Source organism: Xenopus laevis, chromosome 2L (genome assembly GCF_017654675.1).
Source record: "Xenopus laevis strain J_2021 chromosome 2L, Xenopus_laevis_v10.1, whole genome shotgun sequence".
NCBI classification, from domain to species: Eukaryota; Metazoa; Chordata; class Amphibia; order Anura; family Pipidae; genus Xenopus; species Xenopus laevis.
In genome coordinates this window covers 77432063-77445720 of record NC_054373.1, presented here as the reverse complement: position 1 = coordinate 77445720, position 13658 = coordinate 77432063, and the positions used below count along the sequence as shown (strand labels likewise).

The window sequence follows — 13658 nt, the reverse complement described above, 5'->3', positions numbered from 1 at the left end:
TTGCTCTGTTCTGATGTCTGTCACTGAGCTAAGGGACCAATTTAAAACATACAGTACACATAGAATACAAATGTTGTAATATAAGGCTGATTAGTAATTACTACAAATAACTACTACATGGCAGCACAGAAAACAGTGCAACTAGCATCAGATTTTAATAATCTGCCCTGTAGCATCATCTTATATTACAGGCAAACTTAATTTTCTGCATGATGATTTGCGACGACCCCTAAGCTTAGCTTCTCAACAGCTATAGAGAAGCTGAAACTTTATGTTGATGCAATAAAGTCATTATATAAAATATTGCATTTTAGCCATATTCATTTTAAGGGTTTAGTTCTCCTTTCAAGGAAAAGTAAAGCTGACCAATAACACTCTAATTTGCTCTACAAAGAAGGTTTCTCAAATGTAATTACAGGTGTGTAGGATTCTCCCGTCGGAATCTTCCCCACCAGTGCTATGCCAATGATGCTATTTGGCTAAGACATTACTGTGCAGTCTTAGCTTGCCAATCTCATACTGTAAATGAACATCAGGAGGGTGGATATCATCCTCTGGTGAAGGAATTATTTTATAAAAATAGTATCATGGGGTATTATTTTATTCATGTATATCCTGTACACATAACAAGTTGTAGGCACTAGTTCTAATAAACCTATCCTTAAAATGGTCCCAACATCTTGTGCTGATTAAAACTACTGCAGTTGAAAAGTATATCCCTGATCTCTATAAACTACATTGTAACCGGGATTTTGGGAATAATTAGAAGAGCAGATCAGCATTCTACAAAACTCTCACACTAACTCGCCTTCATTATGCTTGAACTCTTTTTGGAGAATGTGGTGAGCTGTCCTTAACATGCTCCTGCGACGGGTTTTTTTAAGCACAGCTGTGGTAGGTAATGATCCCAACTAGAAAGTGCTTTCATCCTCTTTGGAATCATCATTTTAGTGCATAGGTTTCTAATGAACATATGGGTAGCCAAATATTGGTTTCACATAAATGTTACTTACGTTCAAATGTCATACCTGATTCTATGCAAGACTGTAGGAATACTGGAAAGGAAGATAAGTTATGGTCCAAACATTTCATAAAATTTCATATAGGCTGAATCTTTCCCACTGGATTTTAAAGCGTAGGACCTCAGACTATGGATCAGTTTCACAAATCTTTGGGTTCATTGGGGTATTAACAGTTTTCTGATTTGATTTGCAAAGGCAGCCATGTGGTTGCACATATGTTTGTAGCGAGGAGAACCCTACTTCATTTGTATGGGTTTTGGCTTCAAAATGCTGAAATTGCTATGGGTCAGTTGTCTTGACATAACTACCAGGAAAAAACTAAATAAAGACTAAACTAATTTGTGTGTCTAAGGTGTCTACGTGATTCTAGCTATTTTAACCCCAAAATATGTTTTAACGATCATTTAGTGCTAGTTGTTTAGAAGAAATCAAGATATTTTTTCTGCCCTGTCTATTTAGTTTACCTTAGCCCTGTGCATGTTTTTGCCAAATAAGGCTCATGAAGAAATGTAAGCTAAAACAGAGCAATATTTACTTACTTTTGCACTGCAAAAATGGATTTTGCAGCTATTTAACAAAGAGCAATCGGAACATTTGCCAAAAAAGTCACAGAAAATAAAATGCAATATTATTAAAAAATAGGAGCATTTTTCTCACCTTATGACATCATTTAGAGATGCTTCAAAATTTCACCTAATATTTATCAGTGGTTTTAAGTGAAAAGTAAAAATATGAAAAACTATTTGTAATGTACATGTGCAAAACAAAAGAAAAACAATCATATACCCTTATCTATGCCTTTGGAACTTGGAACACAAGGTGACTAAGCTGCTTAATTACTAGAAAAGAAATATTTTCCTATATTTTGAATGGGCAGCTTTAGAGAGCCATGTGGATTTTCAGAAATCTAGGGCATGTTGACAAGGATGACTTTGCTGTATCAGTTTAGACAAGTGAGAGAAAACAGCCCTCCTAATGATGCATGAGAGGGAGCTCTCCCATTTACAACCCCACACGAACGCTGGAACCTGTTCAATTTAAAAAGCATTACAGTAGATTGCACACCACATAGGCCCCTGAGGATGCTGGAGTAAAAATAAAAGCCTACCAAATGTCTATTAATCACTGTAACTATTTCACGGTTAGAAAGAGTACTGGAAGTTCATATTTATCTAGCACGAATAGAATATTGTATACTTGCTGTTCGAGTTATTTAAAAGAATCTGTGATTCTAAGTTTTATGGGTCCTAATCTATACACACGTGCGATTTGATGTGTTTTCTATATAAAGAACAAAAAAAAGCCCTTGTATATTTTATACAATAGAAAAATATGTTCACATTATTTAAGGCTCCTTGGCTCATTCATTCACAGGTCTTGTCAGTGTGTTCAAGGGTAATTTACTTTCCGTAACAAAAACATATCCATGTGTATTAAATGTTTGAATATTTCTCAGAAAACAGGTGCAAGCTGTGTGATTGTGGCCAGTGTTTCATTATTTTTATCAGTCTAGTATCAGTATAGAGAGTAAATATTGTTTAGAAAGAACAGCAAGATAATTAAATTGCCAAATGTGGGAAAATTAGAACAGGGTTTTGCTAGTTATTCTTATATAAATGGGGGTAGTAACAATCTGAAGAATAAATAAACCAATTTTCCCATTATTATCACTACTGGAATAATGATCAAACAATAGCTAAGGCAACGTATTTGTTAGGAAAGTAGGAGAGAAATTCAGGATACGTCTTTTGTACCCTTGGAGTTCACGTCATCATAATCCTTTTTCAAACAACTTTTTAGTTGATTTTCGGATGCTTAGGTATACTTAAGGGTAAAGTAAGTGTCTGAATGGTGGCTACGATTGTTTAATTTTTGTAGTGTAATATTCTCCTTGATCTTAAAGCCTTCCTTCTCTCCATGGTCATTTCCTTCTCTCCATGGTCCCTGACCATGTAGGGTTTTTGTAGGGTAAAATAGCCTCATATCAGAGTTAAACAAGGTAGTAATTGAGACTGGAGCACCTAGGTTCCAGCCTTTTCTTTTTAATAATAAAACAGTACCTTGTACTTGATCCCAACCAAGATATCTTTAATCCTTATTGGAAGTAAACAAGCCTATTGGATTTATGTAATGTTTACATGATTTTATAGTAGACTTAAGGTATGAAGATCCAAATTACAGAAAGATCAATTCTCCAGAAAACACCAGGTTCCAAGCATCCTGGAGAACAGGTCCAATACCTGTACAATGGCAAATAGCTAACATTTTTACAATTTGTGATATAAACTATGGGTAATTGATGTGAAAAATCAAGGACACTTCTATAAAATCCACCAATAAGGGCTGCACTAACTGCATTTTATGCAAGCAGATCTGCTCCTTTTTACAAGTACAGTGACAGGCATAGTGTCACCCTGTGAGTGCACATAAAGAGCAGATATCAGAGCGGAAAATGCATACTTTAGCTTTACACTCACAGGCCGACAATGTTCCTATGTGCAACTAGCCTTACTTCAAACATCCTGGCAAATAACAATAGCTTCAATGGCAATAGCAGACAAAAGCAATTCAGACTGCAGCAAGATGGAAATAATGCTGTCTCTTTCGGACAGTGCCGAAACGGGGATTCCTCTGACAGAAATGCAAAAACAAGAATATTGTCTGAAAATGGTAACTATTTAAACAATGCATTTCAGTTTATCCTAATGTAAAATATCTTCAGCTGTTTTTGAAATACACCTAGTCCAGAGGATCAGATGCTGTCATAGTCTATTGATAGTGTTTGGGTGTGTTTCTCAGTTCCTGCCAAATGCATAACCCTTGAATCTGAACACTGGTAGGAACCTTCATGGTATGCACAGGAAACTATAAGTTTTCTCATATGCATATTCTTAACATCATCTTTCGTTTTTCACGGTCTATTATTTCATCCACATTAAAAAAAATAAAACAATTCATTGAAAAAAAAGAAAGAAAGAAAATCTGTAAGGTGGAGAAAACAAAGCCAAGCCAGTTTGACACCATGAAAATGACACTGGTTTTTACTTTTACTGAACCCAAGAACCTCTCAACAGAAGTATATACAGAATGCCTCTCAGCATGATGGCTTCTGCACAGATCACTTCATGATACAATTATATTAAAGACTTTCTGCACTTAATCCGCTTAAAGTGGTCTCTCGGGCAAAGCAAGAGGATTATCTGTTTCAGTAGAAACAGTCTTCAGTAGAGTGAGAAGAAAAAGGTACACAAAGTTAAGCCTACACAATTCTGAGACGTTTGAGCCTAACAGGATGGTTCAAATTTATTTTTTACCTCCTATGTAAGTTTTTTTTTTATTCTTAGATTTAAAACAAAAAAAAGGGGTAACTTCCATGCCTGCTGCATTTCGGGAGCTGCAGCCCTTAATCATAGGTGTTCATATTTATCTAATATGCCTATGATTAAGAGCAGAAGCACATAAAATGTGTCAGGTATTGAATGCTATCAATGTTTTTAGATGACGTGGAATAAAGATTAATTCATCTGAGTTGCAGTTATACCTTCTTTTTTATTCTGATTCTGTGATGGCAAGGATGATGTATGCATAAGAATTGACCAACTTGGATGTCTCCCGAAATTGACCTTGCTCTCTGCTCTTTATATATAATTTCTCAGAATTTAGTTTATGAATAAATATATATAAATCACAAGATTTCCCCGTGTTGTTCCTTCTGATTATATGTTCAAAAACTGAAAACTGCCTCACTCTCAATACCCTATTTGATGATCAAGTCACTGATAAATCTAGAAGAATTCTGTATACTGCATGTAGGGGTTCATCAATCCATAGTAAAGGGACCCTTTCCAATAACCCAATATATCTATTGATATATATATATCTAGAAATGCATGTCCAATTGGGTTCAGATCAGGTGACTGACTTGGACATTCACTTATATTAAACTTCTTTGCTTTAATAAACTCCTGGGTTGCTTTGGCTGTATGTTTTGGGTCATTGACCATCTGTATTATGAAATGCCTCCCAATCAATTTGACTGCATTTAGCTAGATTTGAGCAGACAGTGTCTCTGAACACCACAGAATTATTTTGGCTGCTTCTGTCCTGTGTCACATCATGGACAAACACTGTGTCCCAGTGCCACTGGCAGCCATGCATGCCCAAGCCATCACACTGCCTCCACCGTTTTACAGATGATGTGGTATGCTTTGGATCATGAGCTGTTCCACACCTTCTCCATACTTTTTTCTTGCCATCATTTCTGGTAGAGGTTGATCTTTATTTGATCTGTCCAAAGAATGTTTTTCAAGAACTGTGCTGGCTTTTTTAGATGTTTTTTAGCAAAGTGGTATGGTAGACTTGGATATCGATACGACTACCTCCTGGAGAGTGGTGTTGCTGAGTTCAAGAATGTTTTTCCAAGAACTGTGCTGGCTGTTTTTAGATGTTTTTTAGCAAAGTGCAATCTAGCCTTTCTATTCTTGAGACTTATGAGTGGCTTTCACCTTGCAGTGCACCCTCTGTATTTACTTTCATGCAGTCTTCTCTTTCTGGTAGACTTCGATATCGCTATGACTACCTCCTGGAGAGTGGTGTTCACTTGTTTGGCTCTTGTGAAGCGGTTTCTCTTTACCATGGAAATGATTCTGCGATCATCCACCATTGTTGTCTTCCATGGACGTCCAGTCTTTTTGTGTTGCTGAGTTCACCAGTGCTTTCTTTCTCAGGATGTACCAAACTGTAGATTTTGCCACTTCTAATATTGTAGCAATTTCTCTGATTTTTTTTCTGTTTTTGCAGCTTAAGGATGGCTTGTTTCATCCGCATGTTTTCTGTTCACAGCAAAATCATCCACATACGAGCACCCCCCTCAAATCAACTCCAGGGCTTTTATCTGCTTCATTGGAAGACATAACAAAGGAATTGCCCACACCTGCCTATGAAATAGCTTTTAATCAATTTTCCAATTGCTTTTGAACCCCTGAAATGAAGTGATTGTTTTAAAAAAAAAAAAGGCTTTAGTTCCTCACAGAAATAACATCCATGGTAAATCATCTGTAATGTTTCTCCCATCATTCACTCTCTACAATCTGTAGATAGTTCCTATTTCTAAAGAGGACAGGTGTAAGGAAGGCTTACCCTGGTGGCCTAGTGGGCAGCGGGGTCCACCACCGCGTTCTCGGCGAGGACGCCCGCTGCGCTGCTTCCTTCTCCTGTGCCGGCTTCCTCTAGGGCGCGCGCCGCGCGCATGTTCGTCATTTAAAGGCGCAGTCGTGCTGGCGTCATTACGCCAGCGCGCAATTGGCGTGAAATTCAAATGTATATAAAGCCCATTTAGATTACAGGACCTTGCCCGTTGTTAGGTTCAATTAGCTAGTTCCTGGGTGTTGATTACGTGTGATTCCTGTTTGATCTACTGTGTTTGACCCTTGCCTGCCTGCCTGCTTACTACTCTGACCTCTCCAATCCTGACCTTGCCTGCCTGAAACTACTCTGACCTCTCCAATCCTGACCTTGCCTGCCTGAAACTACGTTGTTCTCTCCAATCCTGAAACCTTGCCTGTCCTCCGACTATACTACGATCTCTAATCCTGATCTCTCTGACTATTCTAACTGCTTGTGCTGGCCCGGCCTACCTGTTACTGGTGGCTTCATTCCTATCTATCTGGCCTGGGGGTTCAGTTACAGTTTCGGCCTTGGTGGATTCTGGGGCTGGGGGAAAATTTTTAGATGCTGCCTTCGCAGAAAGGTATAATATTCCCCTTACGCCTCCTATGAGGATTTCTGCTATTGATAAAAACCCACTGGGGTCAGGTTTGGTAACCCAAAAATCCAAGGCATTATCCATGTGTGTGAACAATATGCATAGTGAAAAATTAGCTTTTCAAGTTCTCGATGGTTCCTCGTCCCCGTTAATTCTGGGGTTACCATGGCTACAGGTACACAACCCCCACATTGATTGGGTAACTGGGGAGGTTATTCAGTGGGGTTCCAAGTGCCAAGATTCATGTCTAGCTTCCACTCTAATGGTAGCAGGTACTTCCTTAGAGAAACTCCCTTCTGTTGAGCATAGCTCTAAGTCTCGTTCTGGGGTATGTAGTTCCCTATCGGCAGTTCCATCCGCTCAAAAAAGAGCAGTAGATAAGTCCCATAGGGAAGTATCCAAATTTCAGGTTGGGGACTTGGTTTGGCTATCCACAGGGAATATTAAGCTTAAAATTCCAGCTCTTAAGCAGGGGCCCAAAATTATAGGTCCATACCCTATTGTGGAAATTGTGAACCCGACCTCTGTCCGCCTTGAATTACCTGAGATATTTCTGTTATCTAACTTGTTTCATGTTATTGTGTTAAAACCAGCCATACAGGTTCACCAACAATCATGTCCTCCTCCAGTGTTGGTGAAAAGTCTGCTCAAGTCTGATGCCAGGGTAGACCACCTTAGGAGACAGTCCCATTCCAGGTCTCCTGGTAAGCTTGAGGGTCCAGTGGCCCCTCCTAGAGGGAGGGTAATGTAAGGAAGGCTTACCCTGGTGGCCTAGTGGGCAGCGGGGTCCACCGCCGCGTTCTCGGCGTAGACGCCGGGTGCGCTGCTTCCTTTTCCTGTGCCGGCTTCCTCTAGGCCGCGCGCATGTTCGTCTTTTAAAGGCGCAGTTGCGCTGGCGTCATCACACCAGCGCGCAATTGGCGCGAAATTCAAATGTATATAAAGCCTATTTAGATTACAGGACCTTGCCCGTTGTTAGGTTCAATTAGCTAGTTCCTGGGTGTTGATTACATGTGATTCCTGTTTGATCTACTGTGTTTGACCCTTGCCTGCCTGCCTGCTTACTACTCTGACCTCTCCAATCCTGACCTTGCCTGCCTGAAACTACTCTGACCTCTCCAATCCTGACCTTGCCTGCCTAAAACTACATTGTTCTCTCTAATCCTGAAACCTTGCCTGTCCTCCGACTATACTACGATCTCTAATCCTGGCCTGTCTGACTATTCTAACTGCTTGTGCTGGCCCGGCCTGCCTGGTCCTGGTGGCTTCCTATCTTCCAGCATCCTTGTAAACAGTCGTGCCCCATTGCCTGCCAGAACTTACGCCTTGCACCTCTTGTTAAGTCCAGGTGGCATCTGAGTAAGCCGAGGGCTCCTCCTGAGGCCAAAGGCGGTCGCTTAACTGGTGAAGTACGAGAAGCAAGAATGTATCTATTACGTATGACAAGTTTTCTTGAAGGTGAGAGACAAAAGATGATAGATTTACCTTTCACATTTTCCAAACCCATGTGCACTTATAAGGAAGATGGGAAGGGTGAGTTCAACCTTTAATGCTTAAACACTACATATTATTTTAGAGGTATGCCTTGAAAGCTAGAGCATTTTTTTCTGTAATAAATAAATGCAGCACAGCAATAAAAAAAAAAATATCCTAAAAAGCTTTTTTATACAGTCACAGTTCAAAAATTATTGTAGTGTAAGCAATTATGTGCATTCCATATCGGATGATTATCCCCACATATATTCCCTCAGCGACTCCCTTAATAGATATCTGTTTCACTAACATTTTACCTCCCAGATCTAGTTCTGCTTTTTATGGATGGTAACTGGTTACGCTCCAGGAAACAATGAATCTTTGACTACTGGTAAAAATATTTGTCTGGCTGCTGATCAATTCCTGGAAAAAATGATCAGTTCAGAGGTTACTAAAGATCTTTATCTTCTCATCATTTCATAGTGTATATATGGCAGGTAATTAGAAAACCCTTCTACCATAGTATTTTTTAATTCTTAAAACAGATTGAAGCCTGTTTATGAAGCCATGTGATGTTTTCTCAAAATATAAGTCAAGAAAGGTGTAGAAGTTGGTGCCAACATTTGAGAACACTTTTTAACTGGTGTAACCCACTGAAATCAATTGACCCCTGCTATTTCTCCATCCACATTTTGCATCTGCCATGTCTGCCATTACTGTCATACCTCACACAGGTATCACAAGGCATTACGAAAACCCTTAGATCTCAAGATGACCGTGATGAACCACAACTTTCAGTGTTCCATATGCTTGGAATTACAGTTACCCACTGTCACAGGGCTGCAGGTTTGGCATCTCTGACTTAAATACTTAAGCCACAAACATTAAGGGGCACATTTTCTAAGGGTCGAAGTGAATTTTTGAATTCAAAAACTTTGAATTTTGAAGTAATTTTTGGGTACTTCAACCATCGAATAGACCAAATTCGAGTTTGATTCAAATTGAAAAACGATCGAAAAATCGAAGTACTGTCTCTTTAAAAAACTTTGCCTTCGACACTTCGCCACCTTAAACATGCCGAATTGCTATGTTAGCCTATGGAGACCTCCTAGAACCTATAGCCAACATTTGGCTAAGTTTTTAGAAGTCTACTTTTTTTTTTTAATCGTTCGATCGATTAAATCGTTAGAATCTAAGTATTTAACCGATCGATTGAACAATTTTACTTCGATCGAATATGGCCATATTCGATAAAAAAAACTTTGACTTTGAATATCGAAGTTTTTTTTCACTTTGAAATTCGACCCTTAGTAAATGTGCCCCTAGATGTGTAACAAGCATATGAATGGAGTTAAACTGAATTAAAGAAATACATTGTTACACAGAATCAAAATTAATATATACACATTTTTTGTATGAAATACTTCAGTACAAATATTTTGCATTTAAATATATATAATTTAATGACAGTTGCACCAGTGCAGAAAAATGACATGTTCCTGAGAGTTCATTCCCAACCTCATTCCAAGAAAGAGACTTTCACTGGTCTTTAGACCTAAGCTTAGGTGCTGTAAGACAGGATAAAGAACATTATGGGTGGGGATATAGGCTCTGCTATTTTTTGAGGGTTTTCTGAGGGTTAAAATAAATAACATGATGTTTACAAATAGAAGTAATACAGTCATATAAAAAAGTTTGGGAACCCCTCTCAGCCTGCATAATAATTTACTCCACTTTCAACAAAAAAAGATAACAGTAGTACATCTTTAGTTTCAGAGGAACATCGGAGTACTGGGTGTTTTCTGAACAAAGATTTTAAGTGAAGCAGTATTCAGTATGAAATTAAATCAAATGTGAAAAACTGTCTGTGCAAAAATGTGGGTACCCTTGTAATTTTGCTAATTTGAATACATGTAACTGCTCAATACCGATTACTGGCAACACCAAATTGGTTGGATTAGCTTGTAAAGCCTTGAACTTCATAGGTAGGTGTGTCCAATTATGAGAAAAGATATTTAAGGTGGCCAATTGCAAGTTGTGCTTCTGTTTGACTCTCCTCTGAAGAGTGACAGCATGGGATACTGAACAAAGATTGTTCAGTATCATGGTTTAGGGAAAGGCTACAAAATGCTATCTCAGAGGTTTAAACTGTCAGTTTCAACTGTAAGGAATGTAATTAGTAAAAGGAAGGCCACAGGCACAGTTGCTGTAAAACCCAGGTCTGGCAGGCCAAGAAAAATACAGGAGCGGCATATGTGGAGAATTGTGAGAGGTTCCATCATGCTGTGGGGCTGCGTGGCTAGTTCAGGGACTGATGAATTCAACTCAATATCAACAAATTCTTCAGGATAATGTTCAAGCATCAGTCACAAAGTTGAAGTTACACAGGGGTTGGATATTCCAACAAGACAATGACCTTAAACACACTTGGAAATCTACAAAGGCATCTATGCAGAGGGAGAAGTACAATATTCTGGAATGGCCGTCACAGTCCCGACTTGAATATCATCGTAAATCTACGGGATGATTTGAAGCAGCCGGTCCATGCTCGCAGCCATCAAATTTAACCGAACTGGAGAGATTTTGTATGAGTGAAACGTCAAAAATTCCACCATCCATAATTGCATCAAAGGCTATAGGAGGCGTCTAGAGGCTATTACATTTGCAAAAGGAGACTCAACTAAGTATTGATGTAATATCTCTGTTGGGGTGCCCACATTTATGCACCTGTCTAATTCTGTTATGATGTATATTGCATATTTTCTGTTAATCCAATAAACTTTATATCGCTGCTGAAATACTTAAGGCATGTTATATATTAAAAGGAAGTTGCTACGTTAAAAGCTTAGCCAATGATAAACAAAACTCCGAAGAATTAAGAGGGGTTCCCAAACTTTTTCATATGACTGTATAGAACAATGTAATATTGCCCTGTAACATGTTAAATAAAAGGGGCCTAAAGTAACGGTGAACCTCTTGCTGGTATTACAGGCATGGGAATATGTGAGGCAATTAAAGTCGAGTCAGTTGGTTCCAGAAGTTATACGGCATGATGCTCTCAATCTTTTCGAAAATGAAGCTCAAGGGAGTAAGCAAGGTCACTAAAAACTGAAAAAAAGAGAAAAGCAGACAGTGAGCCAAATACCTGACAATATTTATAATGCTAGTTTATACAAGTTCCTAAAACAAAATGTTTGCTCTGATCAGAAAACATTCCCTGTACATTTTTATTATATTCACGGCCCACCCCCATAAAGGAGAAGTAAACACTGCAAACAAATCAATAGAATTACTGTTCTAAGCACATATTTCTTTTACAGTTTGTGATATTAACAGCAGTTGCACTGCTTATAACATGAATTAGCAACAAGGGCAAACCCTATTGTTTTTGGTTTTCAGCCAGAAGGGTAATTTACTGATGCAGGTAGTTAGTATCTGCTGACATTTCTCTGTTCATTTCTACTGTTCAGCTTGCTAGATAAATGGGCTAGTAATAGAAAGACAACTGAGAAGAGAAGTATCAAGAGGCACTAGTATCTGTATCAGTATCTCAGCTTTCTGGTGGCCAGCCATAAAGAAAATCAGACCTAAAAAAGAATGGATTTTGCTGCAAGGTAACACATCAACAATCATGGAGTGCTAGCTGCTTCAGCCCAAAGCAAGCTGCATGGGACAAGAGCAGAAATTGGTGTTTTATGAATAAAAATATAAAGGTATTATGAGGAAAAAGAGAACTAACAGTTTACAGACCCACAATCCCTGAAAGAATAGCACATTACAATGGTCCTGATACTGTAATAAAGTGTTGATTTAGAAATAGCAGATTCGTGATATAAAGCCAAATGAATGATCCCTTATGGCCATTAAGATTTACCATGCTATGGATCTGCTTTGCCAAAGTTATGACTTCCCTTCATAAGCTACGGGAATGAAACAGCACTCAAAATACTTTGGCACCTGCTCAGTCCAATGTTTTTAACCTCTGGCCATTCAACCTATTCATCCCTTCTGATTTTAATTTAGTTTTCAGTGATGACAGCAATCTTTCAAAAGACGTCTGACTTTATATACAAAGTTTTAAATGGGAGATTCCATTTGGGACCAAAGAAACCAATAAAAATCAACACATGCAATGCATTTTATCTGGATGATTTAGTAGCTTTTTCCCTACTAGCAATAGCTTGCAATTATTGTTAAAGGGAAAATTATAAATATATTTGTTACTTTAGGCTACTTCCCTACAGTACCAGACCAAATCATTGATGCACTCAAGGAGGAGTGCCCTCATTTGTGCCACACTCAAGAGCGTTTCAGTACGCTCCCGTGAGGGGAAAGGGAGGAATGACACACCATAGAGCAAGCAGGGCAAAGATCCCCCAGGGGCTGTGAACTAGGAGGTAGGCAGACAGAAGAGGTATGTAACTTGCGTCGCCTGCCCTCCCCCCCGTTGGGCCCTAGACATGTGGCCTACCCCCTATTTCCAGCCCTGGTTCTAATGTTCATCTCTCCTGATATTTTTGGTCTTTTTCATATACGGTGTATGCCGCCATTCAGATGTGCAGTAACTCTCAAAAGCTTTTAAGTGACTTTCAAAATAGAAATGCTTAATGACACGCATTTGTTAATTTTTTTTTTATATTATATTATTTTGAAGCAAAAAGTAGAGTCAACGAATAAGCCTCCATCAGCATTTTCTTGCAGTCATTGTAGGATTTTCTGTTCATATATATGCTGTAATCTTAGCACTGTGTACCTATTCCTGCCTACATCCTGCGTTGAGAAGTACATGTAATGCTATTACATTTACTGTGTTTCATTAAACTTGAATGGTTAAAAAGAAAATTAGAACCAAAGTATATTCACATAGTAGGTTTAGGGAAAAGCCCCTTTTATTAAATGACATTAAGTTCATCAAAATCTTCTCCAACTACAACCATGCTCTTATCTATCCATCTACAGACATCCATATTGGGTATCACCAAATCTACTGCTATACAGTCATGTGAAAAAATGTTTAAGTACACCCCATGCAAAAATATTTATTTCTTAATATATGTGGACATATCAAAATGTGATCTTCAAACTGACAGTATGTAAAGTTATTGGTAATGTAAACTGTACAAACAACTATAGATACAGAAATACAATTTAATTTTGTGGAAAAAGTAAGCAGATCGGATATTGTCCCCTCTGGTAGACATCATTAGCCACATGTAAATGACATTATACATTTTTTGGCTGATAATGTTTTATTTTCTGTATTAGGCAATAATACTGTATGTACTGTGTGCAAATTATGTGTATTGTGTGCAATGAAACTGGTAATAAAAAAATTATTAAAAAAAAAACATGGTCACATAGGGAGATTTAGCTTGTAATAACATAGCAACATAGTAAGT

At 38.4% G+C, this 13658-nt stretch overlaps 1 protein-coding gene across 2 annotated transcripts in view; it reads right to left on the bottom strand.

Moving 5' to 3' along the window:
* Positions 1-11048: 11048 nt before the first annotated feature.
* LOC108708176 (suppressor of tumorigenicity 7 protein homolog) overlaps positions 11049-13658 on the bottom strand; it is an 84623-nt gene continuing 82013 nt past the window's right edge. For both annotated transcript variants that reach the window (XM_018246603.2, XM_018246606.2), the window contains one exon: positions 11049-11367. In XM_018246603.2, coding sequence (XP_018102092.1) covers positions 11272-11367 — 96 coding nt within the window. In that variant the 3' untranslated portion in view covers positions 11049-11271. The remainder of the gene's footprint in view (positions 11368-13658) is intronic.